The 13,823-nt window shown below is 41.6% G+C and overlaps 1 protein-coding gene across 2 annotated transcripts in view; it reads right to left on the bottom strand.

Annotated features, from left to right (window-relative positions):
• The window catches only part of LOC110311725 (sperm-associated antigen 6), a 110,227-nt gene that overhangs the window by 45,184 nt on the left and 51,220 nt on the right, over positions 1-13,823 (bottom strand). For both annotated transcript variants that reach the window (XM_085832149.1, XM_021185223.3), the window contains exons 4-6: positions 7,143-7,326; positions 2,243-2,448; positions 282-455 (exon numbers count right to left, since the gene is read on the bottom strand). In XM_085832149.1, the coding sequence (XP_085688275.1) occupies positions 282-455; positions 2,243-2,448; positions 7,143-7,326 (564 nt within the window). The remainder of the gene's footprint in view (positions 1-281; positions 456-2,242; positions 2,449-7,142; positions 7,327-13,823) is intronic.

Here is a 13,823-nt window from a genome sequence, read left to right on the forward strand (position 1 = left end):
ACTAGAAATGGAAAGCTATACGTAATTAGAAATAGTATCTTAAACTCCAACTAAATTACTACAATTCAATGGTTCTCAACTGAAGGGAACTTTGTGCCCTACAGACTATTTAGCAATGTAGAGCTACTTTTTGATTGGCACCACAGGAGTACTGCACTCAGGGCCAGGAGTGCTGCATTCACTAAAACAAAATAAAGTTGCATCTTGATGTTTACTTTTCAGTTGGTTTGTTTGTTTGGTTGGTTGGTTGGTTTTTGGTTTTGGTTTTGGTTTTGGTTTACCTCAGGCGTGTGTTTTGCAATCTCTCTGATTAAGGTGCAAGCATTTTTCTTCACATATTCATCTTTGTCCTTAAGGCAGGTTAGTACAACAGGGAAAATCTCTGCTTCAACAACCATCTCTGCCAAGTCCACAGAATGCTTTGCAATCTGACTGAGAGCTGAGAGGACCTGGCGCTGTCAGGCAGAAATGAAATGAAAAGAAAATTATACAGAATCCAACAGCCAACCTCATAATTCAGATGTAGTTTTAAAAGATTTATAATATCCCATGCGGTGATGGTTTTGAAGGTATGGAGAAATTATGAAGAGCAGCTGAGGTTTGGCACCATGTGGCAGGGAGTCACCCTAGAGGGAGACCAGAAGAGGCTATTGGTGAAGGTATAGCCTCAGTTACAAAGGAAACACTAGTACAAAAGAGGTCTTTGGGAAAAGCTGAGGTTTGTCACCACATGGCAGGTAGGAGTTACTTGAGAGACCAGGAGAGGCCATTGGTGAAGAGTACAGCCTCAGTTATAGGGACGACTCTACTGTATTGGAGTTACAAAGGATGGGGGCAGGTGTGGAGTGAAGCTTGCCTGAGCCTTCTAGACAAGCTGTGTGTGTTACAGATAGCAGAGCTGGAGAGGTGCCTTTGGAGATCAGAAGATCATGAGTGGGTCCCAGATACCAAACATCGATTGACTTATACTATTGAGTTTGGTTTTGCTTTCATCTGACGTAACCTGGTTTTTCCATCTTGGAATAAGAAAAGTATTTTTCCATACTCCAACAGAGCCCACAGTTCAGAGACCCTGGATTTTTAAAGAGATAGTGGGGTTTTAAAGTGTTGGAGGTGAAAAAGACTATGGGACTTTGGAATTGTAGGGTATTTTATATTATGACATTGATATTAGATCTTGGGGACAAACAAGAGAGAAAAGGTTAGTTTCAAGTGATGTGCTTATATGTCAAAGTTAGAAAAAATGGAATTTCATAGTTAGCCCAGGCTGTCAGCTTGACACAGCCCTATGGTCACCTACGAACAGGGAACATCAAATGAAGAATTGAATAGTTTGGATTGGCCTATGGACATATCTGTGAGGCAGAGTCTGCATTGCTAATTGATGTAGGAAATTTCAACTCGCTGTGGGCAGTGCTATCCTTAAGCAGAGAGACCTGAGCTATTAAAGAAGGAAGAGGATGACGATGATGATGATGATAATGATGACAACAAGAAAGACAGGAAGAAGAGGAAGCAGAGGAGGAAGGGGAAGAAGAAGAAGAAGGGGGAGAGGATGTGAGGGGAGGGAAGGGAGAGGGAAGGGGAAGTAGGAGGAGGGGGAGGAGGGGGAAGGGAAGGGGGGAGGGGAGGGGAGGGGAAGATGAAGAAGAAAGAAGAACGAAGAAAGAAAAAGAAGAAAGAAGAAAGAAGGAAGAAGAAGAAAGGAAGAAAGTCAGGAAAGGAGGAGAGTAATAATAAGCTTTCCTCTTTAATCCCAGCACTCAGGAGGCAGAGGCAGGCAGATTTCTGAGTTCGAGGCCAGCCTGGTCTACAAAGTGAGTTCCAGGACAGCCAGGGCTATACAGAGAAACCCTGTCTCGAAAAGCCAAAATAATAATAATAATAATAAGCTTTCCTCTGTGGTCTCTCCTTTAGTTCCTGCCTCCAGGTTCCAGCCTTGAGCTCCTGCCTTGGCTTCCCTTAATGATATGGACACCTATCTACCCCTGCACCAAGCTACTTTCGTCATGGTGTTTTTCTCATAGCAGCAGCAAACAAAACACAGTTTTCCCAATCCTGTCTTAATTGTATACCCACTATAGCATTATTTTCACATATTAGACCAACTACATAATATATTTGTATGTTTTCAATTATATTTACTAATTCTTTTACTATGTAATGTTAACCTGTACATGCTTTCATTTTCTTAGACTGTGAAAGCACTGGCTTGTCTGCCTCATAACATCATTTTTATTACCTTCAGTTTTGCATCAGAGTTGAGGATCATCTGGGCTAAGTGAGCAATAGCTCCTGCATCCACCACCGTCTGTGCTAACTCTGGGGAGTGCTTTGAGATATCACTGAGGGCCGAGGCAGCGATCCTTTTCAAAGCAATTTCTGGCTCCTGAATACACAGAACTAAAAGAGGAATTGCTCCTGCATCCACCACGGCTTGAGATAATTCTGTTGGGCCAAGAAAAGTGAGTGAGCGAATGTGTGCATATGGGTGACTGATGCCAGCCAGTTTTCACAAGACACAATAAGTAGAAAGGATGAGGGTGTATTTGACTCTATCGACAGTTGCATTTGAAGATGGGATGGTGTGGGTGGTCACTGCTTCTCTCTCACCCATCACACATACCTGAGGGAAACAAAAAAGAATTCCAAGCATGATTTGTATAATTAATATAATATTCACTGTTTCTATTAATTATTGACCATTGGACATGGTGGTACATGCCTCCTTAAAAGGTAAGGCAAGAAGATCAGTTCAGGGCCAGACTCAGAACATAGTAAGTTTGAGGCTAGCCTAAGCTACAAGAGACCCTATCTCAAAAAAGAAACTCATACCACACAGATCAAACACTGGGTTTAAAAGAATTGAGCCCAAATTGACCTGAAGTCTTGTCTCTGAGGACTAGATCTCATATCAGAAGGTGCCATGTAACAGTCAAAATAAAAAAGCAAAAAACAGTGCTACTAGCTGTAAAGCTTGTGAACCACAATAGTGACCAGACAACAGATACCCCTGATAATGCAAGAGTGGTACCTTTATCTTGTGGGTGACCAACAGCTGTCAAACTGAATTTAAGGTCTGATCAATAGGAGGGAATGTATGGCTGGAACTGTAAACCTAAACAACTACCATGGGCTAGAGAGTTATAGAGCCGAGACCCGCCATTCTCCTAAATCAATGCACTCTCTTACTGGATTCTAAGTACGTATCCTTGTACTCAGCAGAGGAAACTTTTACAGAAATCCACAACTGATCAAAATATGGAGAATACCTGACCAACTGTAGGGTACTCAACTCCAAATGTTATATCTACCATGCAACTCCTACACCTAGAGCTCAGGCAAAAGCACTGGAGATGGGGCAAGACTGTAAGAGCCAGAGTTCATATTACAGGCGTGCACATGGCCAGGCATGGATTTTATGTGCACACTGGGAATCAAACTCAGATTTTCATGTTTGTGTCACGAGCAATTTTACCACTGAACCATATCTCATTCTACCAACCTAGCAAATCAGTATGTGTGTTTGTGTGCATGCATGCACACATGTGCACAATAATAATAATTTTAAAATAGGTCACTAATTTGAAAGGAATTTCAAGTATGTAGTAGGAGATATAGAGGGGGTGGAAATAATAAAAGTATAGTCTCATGTATGAAATTCTCAAAAAAATACTAAAAAGGTTGATTAAACAAAAAATTCCATTTGACTTAAATTAACATTTGTTTAATATGTATATACTGGAATATAATAGGCCTAACATTTTTGTCATTGCACTGGCTGGTTTTGTGTCAATTTGACATGAGCTGGAGTTATCACAGAGAAAGGAGCCTCAGCTGAGAAAATGCTTCCATAAGATCCAGCTGTATCACACCAGTCAGAATGGCTAAGATCAAAAATTCAGGTGACAGCAGATGCTGGCGAGGATGTGGAGAAAGAGGAACACTCCTCCATTGTTGGTGGGATTGCAAGCTTGTACAACCACTCTGGAAATCAGTCTGGCGGTTCCTCAGAAAATTGGACATAGTACTACCGGAGGATCCAGCAATACCTCTCCTGGGCATATATCCAGAAGATGTCCCAACCGGTAAAAAGGACACATGCTCCACTATGTTCATAGCAGCCCTATTTATAATAGCCAGAAGCTGGAAAGAACCCAGATGTCCCTCAACAGAGGAATGGATACAGAAATTATGGTACATTTACACAATGGAGTACTACTCAGCTATTAAAAAGAATGAATTTATGAAATTCCTAGCCAAATGGATGGACCTGGAGGGCATCATCTTGAGTGAAGTAACACAATCACAAAAGAACTCACACAATATGTATTCACTGATTAGTGGATATTAGCCCAAAACTTAGGATACCCAAGATATAAGATACAATTTGCTAAACGCATGAAACTCAAGAAGAATGAAGACCAAAGTGTGGACACTGTGCCCCTTCTTAGAATTGGGAACAAAACACCCAGGGAAGGAGTTACAGAAACAAAGTTCGTAGCTGTGATGAAAGGATGGACCATTTAGAGACTGCCGTATCCAGGGATCCATCCCATAAGCAGCTTCTAAACGCGGACACCATTGCATACACTAGCAAGATTTTGCTGAAAGGACCCAAATATAGCTGTCTCTTGTGAGACGATGCCGGGGCCTAGCAAACACAGGAGTGGATGCTCACAGTCAGCTATTGGATGTATCACAGGGCTCCCAATGGAGAAGCTAGAAAAAGTACCCAAGGAGCTAAAGGGATCTGCAACCCTATTGTTGGAACAACATGATGTACTAACCAGAACCCCGGAGCTCTTGTCTCTAGCTGCATATGTATCGAAAGATGGCCTAGTCGGCCATCACTGGAAAGAGAGGCCCATTGGACTTGCAAACTTTATATGCCCCGCCGGGCGTGGTGGCGCACGCCTTTAATCCCAGCACTCGGGAGGCAGAGGCAGGCGGATTTCTGAGTTCGAGGCCAGCCTGGTCTACAGAGTGAGTTCCAGGACAGCCAGGGCTATACAGAGAAACCCTGTCTCGAAAAACAAAAAAAAAAAAAAAAAAAACTTTATATGCCCCAATATAGAGGAATGCCAGGGCCAAAAGAATGGGAATGGGTGGGTAGGGAAGTGGGGGGCGCTATGGGGGACTTTTGGGATAGCATTGGAAATGTAACTGAGGAAAATATGTAATAAAAATTAAAAAATAAAATAAAATAAAATAACAATACAGAAAATATCTTCTATAAAACTTTAAAAAAAAAAAAAAAAAGATCCAGCTGTAAGGCATTTTCTCAACTAGTGATCAACCGGGGAGGGCCCCTTGTGAGTGGTGCCATCTCTGGGCTGGTAGTCTTGGGTTCTATAAGAGAGCAGGCTGAGCAAGCCAGGGGAAGCAAGCCAGTAAGTAACATCCCTCCATGGCCTCTGCATCAGCTCCTGCTTCCTGACCTGCTTAGTTCCAGTCCTGACTTCCTCTGGTGATCAACAGCTATGTGGAAAGTGTAAGCTGAATCAACCCTTTATCCTCCCCAACTTGCTTCTTGATCGTGATGTTTGTGCAGGCATAGAAACCCTGACAACTAAGACAGTTATGAAGATAGAACTAATTCTACTCGTGGGTAGAATCTTACTCAGTGCTTTCCAATCTCATAATGATTTCTACGAGAAAATTACAACTCTAAAAATACAGTTAAGGCTGGAGATAAAGTTCAGTGCCAGGTACTTGGCAAGCATGACTGAGGCTCTGTGCTCCATCCCTAGCAAAAACAAATAAATAAACCATCAGCAAAAACAAAGCCATGGGGAGACAGAAGTAAGTAGCACCTCTCCATGGCCTCTGCATCAGGTCCTGCCTCCAGGCTCTTGACGGGCTTGATTTCCTATCCTGACTCTCTTTGATGATGAACTGTGATGTGGAAACATGCCAAATAAGCCCTTTCCTCCCAAACCTGCTCTGGTCGTGGTGTTTCATCATAGCAATAGTAATCCTAGTGAAGACAGAGAACTAGTTAGGGAAAGGAAAAGGATTAGTGGGAGGCAGACCACAGTGGGTAATAGAGGTTGGAGGGAGCAAGGTGGGTAAACCAAAAGACAGTGTGTGTGTGTGTTAATGAAGTCTATTGTTGCATATCACTAGCATATGCTAATTATAATATAAAAAGAAAAAATGCTGCCTAATTTCCCAATGGGTAGTAAATAACAGGCCTAAATGAGCCTATTTAGACACCAAACTCTAGATGCTATGAAATGAATTTTAATATATTGATTTTAAAGCCTTCTGACAATAATATTCTTTCTCAGATTAATGTTATTTAGTCCTATTTCTTTCTTGTCTCTAACGGTGTTGCTATGTTTCTAGGTTGCTACCAGTATTGTCAGGAACAGATAGTATGATCAAGTAGTTAACATGGACTTGGGTATCAGAATTAAACCCCAATTCTGATGCTACCATCCACATAACCTAAGGCATCTTCTCTAAGTTACACAATTTGGTAGGGAGACAAGCACCTAAACAAGCTGAAATGCAGGGTGCAGAGCCAGGCTCATAATTATTCAGTACACAGTAGCTGCCATTTTATACATAAACACAATGAAAAGAAACTGCGAGTTTTGAAAAGGCATCTTAATTCCACTAACTGTAATACAAACATGTAGTTCTTTATAACTTATATCCATATGAAAACTTACAGTATTATTAATAAATGCATAGTGTATTATGTAATTTTATCATTTAAAACATAACTTATAACAAAGATAAATGAATTGTCATGGGGTGACAATCCAACATATATTCATCAACAAACAAATTTCAAGGATATTTTTTATTTTACTGGTTGATTTGGGATATTTATTTTGGTTGGTTTTATTTATTTTGGTTTAAAGGCAGGACCTCTCAGAGTAGTAGTTCAGCTTGGTCCTGAGCTTGTAATCTTTCTGCTTCAGCTTCCTGTATGCCAGGATTATAAACATGCAACATTATGACTGGCTACCAAAGCCTTTGAGGAACAATCCTACTCCAAATAGCTGGACTGCCATTCAAACGTGATTTCCACCACATATACAGTCAACCTGAAACTCAATCTACTGTTTATTAACACTGAATAATGTCATAAATCTAGAGTTTCCTTGTTTCCAAATATTCCCCATTACCTGTGTTGTGTCTTGCAATGTATCCAAGTGCCCAGGCTGCAGCCTCCTTGACCCCAGGGTCAAAATCCTCCAAGCAGATCACCAGTGTATCTAGAGCTCCGCAGTCAACTATGGCCTGGGCCAGCTGAGGAGAGTGTTTCCCAACTGCTCTCAGCACAAAGGCAGCTGCCTTTTTGTAGAAACGCTAACAGGGAAAAGAACAGAACAAACTAAAGCAGCTTTAAAATTACTTTAAAGAGAGCTCAATGGACCTGGAATACAAAAAGATAAAAACTTAGCCTGAAAAATCACATTGATTCTTTTTTTTTTAAGATTTATTTATTTATTATATATAAGTACACTGTAGCTGTCTTCAGACACACCAGAAGAGGGCATCAGATCTCATTACAAATGGCTGTGAGCCACCATGTGGTTGCTGGGATTTGAACTCAGGACCTTTGGAAGAGCAGTCAGTGCTCTTAACCATTGAGCCATCTCTCCAGCCCCACTTTGATTCTTTGAAAACCCCCCACTACTCCCTTTTGGTAAACTGAAAATAAGGTATGTTTAAATTTACATTTTAAATATCTTACACTTAAGTATGCATTTGGAAATTGTAAAAATCAAATATAAGCATAATGTTGAAAGTGATAAGAGTTCTTGGTACTGAAAGCTATTGTTTAACTCATGGGAACACTTGGACTTTCCAAATGTCACTAATATTATCAGCTAACTCATTTCTGTTATTTGCTGTCAGTCTCTAAGCATGGCAGGACTCTCATCACCTCAACTCATTTTCCTGGTATTCCAAGTTATCCTGAAATAACAGTCAAGTTTCAGGATGTTCTTAGATGTTCTTATGTGGTAAACATAAGGTAAAATTGTCATACATTTAAATTTCTCCTGGTAAGGAAATAAGCTAAACAGTAGAATAAAGCTAATATGTTATTGAGTTAATATAGTATATTGACTCTTTTAGAGATGTGTTTTCTAGATAGAGCAATGTAGTTGCCTATATAAACTTGTGAGCATGAAGGTCCTTCTGTCCACAGACCTCTAGGGAAACCAGGAAAGCTAAGCACATGGGATTGCCCTCTCAAAGGAAAGGATATATAACATTTTTCCATCCAGAAGGCTGTGAATTGGAAGTGATTAACAGTCTGCTAATCTGAGTTATCTGTAGGGCCAGGCCATATCAAGATCCTACAACCAGGACCACAGGCAGGTACTAGCTCAAATGACCTCTGTGCTATGACTAAGACCAGGCTTATGCATGCCCTAATTCTTCACATGACCTGTAATTCCTTACAAAAATGTACGATGGAATTTTCTTTTATACTGTGTAAGTAAAAAGTTTCCCTCAAATTGATGGTTTCTTTATTATTATTATTACATACATATATAATGAATATATAAAAATATAGCACTAAGTTTGTTTACTGTGGCTTATATCTATACAACTTCAGAGCTGATGTTCTCACAGTATGTCATATGTCACTAGTGTAAAAAAAATACTATATTAGTAATAGTGTTTTCTTTGGCGTGTTTTCTGAAATTTCTTTTTTTGGTTTTTTTTTTTTTTTTTTTTTTTTTTTTTTTGGTTTTTTGAGGCAGGGTTTCTCTGTATAGCTCTGGCTGTCCTGGGACTCACTTTGTAGACCAGCCTGGAACTCAGAAATCCACCTGCCTCTGCCTCCCAAGTGCTGGGATTAAAGGCGTGTGCCACCATGCCCGGCGCTGAAATTTCTTAAGTTATATCACTAATTTATTTTTTTATATTCTTTTAAAAAATTATATTTCCTTTTTCCAATGGAGGAGCTAGAGAAAGTATCCAAGGAGCTAAAGAGATCTGCAACCCTGTATGTGCAACAACATTATGAACTAACCAGTACCCCGGAGCTCTTGACTCTAGCTGCATATGTATCAAAAGATGGCCTAATCGGCCATCACAGGAAAGAGAGGCCCATTGGACATGCAAACTTTATATGCCCCAGTACAGGGGAATGCCAGGGCCAAAAAGTGGGAATGGGTGGGTAGGGGAGTGGGGGGAGGGTATGGGGGAGTTTTGGGATAGCATTGGAAATGTAATTGAGGAAAATACGTAATAAAAAAATTATATTTTCTTTTTAAAATCTAAAAGAAAAATTTCATTTTAATCATTTACATTCCACAAAATTTTTAATTATTTTTTAATTTTATTGGTTATTTTATTTATTTACATTTCAAATGTTATACCCTTTCCAGAATCCCCACCCCCGGAAACTCCGTATCCCATTCCCCTTTCCCCCTGCTTCTATGAGGGTGTTCCCTGATCCACTCCGGCCACCCTCCCTGGCATCTCCCTACATTGGGGCATCAAACCTTCACAGGACCCCACTCTTCTCCCACTGATGCCTGACAAGGCCATCCTCTGCTACATATACAGCTGGAGCCGTGGATCCCTCCATGTGTACTCATGGTTGGTGGTTTAGTCCCTGGGAGCTCTGTGGGATCTGGTTGGTTGATATTGTTGTTCTTCCTATGGGGTTGCAAATCCCTTCACCTCCTTCAGTTCTTTCTCTAGCTCCTCCATTGGGGACCTTGTGCTCAGTCCAAGAGTTGAGCACTACCTCTGTATTTGTCAGGCACTGGCAGAGCCTCTCAGGAGACAGCTCTATCAGCACCTGTCAGCAAGCACTTGTTAGAATCCACAATTGTAGGGTTTGGTGACTGCATATGGAATGGGTCCCCAGGTGGGGCAGTCTCTGGATGGTCATGCCTTCAGTCTCTGCTCCAAACTTTGTCTCTGTAACTCCTTCCATGGTTTTTTGTTCCCCCTTCAAAGAAGGACTGAAGCATCCACACTTTGGTCTTACTTCTTCTTGAGCTTCATGTGGTCTGTGAATCTTATCTTGGGTATTTTTGAGCTCCTGGGCTAATATCCACTTATCAGTGAGTGCATACCATGCATGTTCTTTTGTGACTGGGTTACTTCACTCAGGATGATATTTTCTTTTTTTTTTAATTTATTTATTTATTATATGTAAGTACACTGTAGCTGTCTTCAGACACACCAGAAGATGTGTTGTGAGCCACCATGTGGTTGCTGGGATTTGAACTCTGGACCTTCAGAAGAGCAGTCGGGTGCTCTTACCCACTGAGCCATCTCACCAGCCCTGGGATGATATTTTCTAGTTCCATCCATTTGCCTAAGAATTTCATAACCTAAAGTTATCAAAAAAGATAAGGAAGGACACTTCATACTCCTCAAAAGAAAAATTTACCATGATGGACTCTCAGTTGTGAACAACTATGCTCCAAATGCAACCACATTTATAAAAGAAACTTTACTAAAGCTCAAAGCACACATTGAACCTCACACAATAAGAGTAGGAGGCTTCAACATCCCACTCTCATCAATGGACAGATCCTGGAAACAGAAACTAAACAGAGATGCAGTGAAACTAACAGAAGTTATGAAACAAATGGATTTAACAAATATCTATAGAACATTTCTCCCTAAAACAAAAGAATATACCTTCTATTAGCACCGCAGGGTACCTTCTCCAAAACTGACCATATAATCTGTCACAAACCAGGCCTCAACAGATATAAAAAGATTGATATAATCCCATGAATCCTATCAGATCGCTATGCACTAAGGCTGGTCTTCAATAACAACAAAAACAATAGAAAGCCCACATACACATGGGAGCTGAACAATGCTCTACTCATTGATAATTTGGTTAAGAAAGAAATAAAGAAAGAAATTAAAGACCTTTTGGAATTTAATGAAAATGAAGCCACAACATACCCAAACTTATGGGACACAATAAAAGCAGTGCTAAGAGGAAAACTCATAGCTCTAAGTGCCTCCAAAATGAAACTGGAGAGAGCATACACTAGCAGCTTGACAGCACACCTGAAAGCTCTAGAACTAAAGGAAGCAAATTCACCCAAGAGGAGTAGACAGCAGGAAATAATCAAACTCAGGTGTAAGGAGCCGCCTTCACATTCGCCATTACAAGATGGCGCTGATGGCACTGACACCCGTGTTCTAAGTAGTAAACAAGCAAGCTGCGCATGTGCCGGGGTAGCTTTCCACGCCATGTGCTCTGCCTTTCCCGTGACGACAACTCCGGCTGATGGGCTGCAGCCAATCAGGGAGTGACACGTCCGAGGCGGAGGACAGTCCTCCATAAAAGGGAGGGGGCTCCGCCATATCTCTCTCTCTCTCTGGCTCTCTCTCTGGCTCTCTTCTCCACTGGCTCCTGATGGGGTAAGCAATAAAGTTTGTGCTGCAGAAGATTCCGGTTGCCCTGAGCGTGTTCTTACCAGGGGAACACAAAAGCAGCGCGCAATAAATGGTGCCAAAACCCGGGAGCTACTACATCACGGAGAAGGAACTGTGGTAATGAAGTGTTCCCGGAAACAGACTGTTGAGAAGGATCCGGCGTAGATTCAGAACTCTTCAGCTGGGGAACGGATGCGCGTTCGTTACAGCTTTACAAGGTATGTCTGGTCTTGAACTTTCTCTAGTGTTAAAAGCCTTTTTGTTTCTTTTCATATGTCAACAAGCAGTTAAGACAGGGTGGAGAATTCTGGACAAAATTCAAGACAGTCTATCAGAAGTAAAGCGGGGAGAGAGAGCAGGAAAAAAGAGAAAGCATGGCGCGCGAAATAAGTATACAGGCCTTTCCACGGGTCTTGAACCCGAGGAAAAGTTAATGTCAGGGAAGAATACCTGGGGAGAGATTAGAAGGAAAGAGGAGAGAAAACAAAGGAAAAAAGAAAAGTTAATGTCAGGGAAGAATACCTGGGGAGAGATTGGAAGGAAAGAGGAGAAAAGAGATGAGTTTAAAGAGCCAGTTCTTAGTAGCTGTGAATCAGATGAAAAAATTAGCCCTTCTGAGAAAACAGACTTGGAGGAGGGAGCAGCTCGTTATGAGAGAGAAATTCGAGCTTTTAAGTCAAGAAAAAAGCCAAAAGCGGCTGGCAAAGGCCAGCTTGCTGCTCGGCCTCAGGGCAGTCGGCTTCAGGGTCATAGTGCACCTCCGCCCTATGCGGAGCCCCCGCCCTGCATAGTGCGTCGGCTGTGTGCAGAGCAGCAGTGCGCAGACTCGTTCATTCCAAGAGAGGAACAAAGGAAGATGCAACAGGCATTTCCGGTCTTTGAAGGAGCCGAGGGTGGGCGTGTTCACGCTCCGGTAGAGTATATGCAGATAAAAGAACTTGCTGAATTGGTCCGTAAATATGGAGCCAATGCTAATTTTACTTTGGTGCAGTTAGACAGACTTGCCGGCATGGCACTAACTCCTGCCGACTGGCAAATGATTGCAAAAGCCGTTCTCCCCAATATGGGCAAATATACGGAATGGAGAGCTCTATGGCAAGAGGCTGCACAAACGCAGGCCCGAGCAAACGCTGCTGCTTTGACTCCAGAGCAGAGAGATTGGACTTTTGACAGGTTCAGACCTTGGCAGCCACATCTAATGATTGGGCAGTTTTAGTTACCTCCTTTTCAGGAAAAATAGATAACCATTATCCAAAACATCCAATTTTACAGTTTGCCCAAAATCAATCTGTTGTGTTTCCACAAATAACAGTAAGAAACCCACTTAAAAATGGGATTGTGGTATATACTGATGGATCAAAAACTGGCATAGGTGTCTATGTGGCTAATGGTGAAGTAGTATCCAAACAATATAATGAAAATTCACCTCAAGTGGTAGAATGTTTAGTGGTTTTAGAAGTTTTAAAAACCTTTTTAGAACCCCTTAATTTTTTAGAAATGGCTGGAGTGATTAAGCCTTCCAGTAAAGTTGCCAATATTTTTCAGCAGATACAATTAGTTTTGTTATCTAGAAGATTTCCTGTTTATATTACTCATGTTAGAGCCCATTCAGGCCTACCTGGCCCCATGGCTCTGGGGAATGATTTGGCAGATAAAGCCACTAAAGTGGTGGCTGCTGCCCTAACATCCCCGGTAGAGGCTGCAAGAAATTTTCATAACAATTTTCATGTGACGGCTGAAACATTACGCCGCCATTTCTCCTTGACGAGAAAAGAAGCCCGTGACATTGTTACTCAATGTCAAAGCTGCTGTGAGTTCTTGCCAGTTCCTCATGTGGGAATTAACCCACGTGGTATTCGACCTCTACAGGTCTGGCAAATGGATGTTACACATGTTTCTTCCTTTGGAAAACTTCAATATCTCCATGTGTCCATTGACACATGCTCTGGCATCATGTTTGCCTCTCCTTTAACCGGAGAAAAGGCCTCACATGTGATTCAACATTGCCTTAAGGCATGGAGTGCTTGGGGAAAACCCAAACTACTTAAGACTGATAATGGACCAGCTTATACATCTCAAAAATTCCAACAGTTCTGCCGTCAGATGGACGTGACCCACCTGACTGGACTTCCATCTAATAAAACAGAAAGGGGGAGTCAAGGAGGCTCTACCCCGAGTACCAAGAGTGTCTGTGTCTATGGCACTCTTTACACTCAATTTTTTAAATCTTGATTCTCATGGCCATACCGCGGCTGAACGACATTGTTCAAAGCCAGATAGGCCCAAAGAGATGGTTAAATGGAAAGATGTTTTAAATAACAAATGGAAAGGCCCGGATCCTATTTTGATAAGATCCAGGGGAGCTGTTTGTGTTTTTCCACAGAATGAAGACAACCCATTTTGGATACCAGAAAGACTCACCCGAAAAA

This window comes from Mus caroli, unplaced genomic scaffold (assembly GCF_978045245.1).
Source record: "Mus caroli unplaced genomic scaffold, Mus_caroli_1 scaffold_17, whole genome shotgun sequence".
Taxonomy (NCBI): Eukaryota; Metazoa; Chordata; class Mammalia; order Rodentia; family Muridae; genus Mus; species Mus caroli.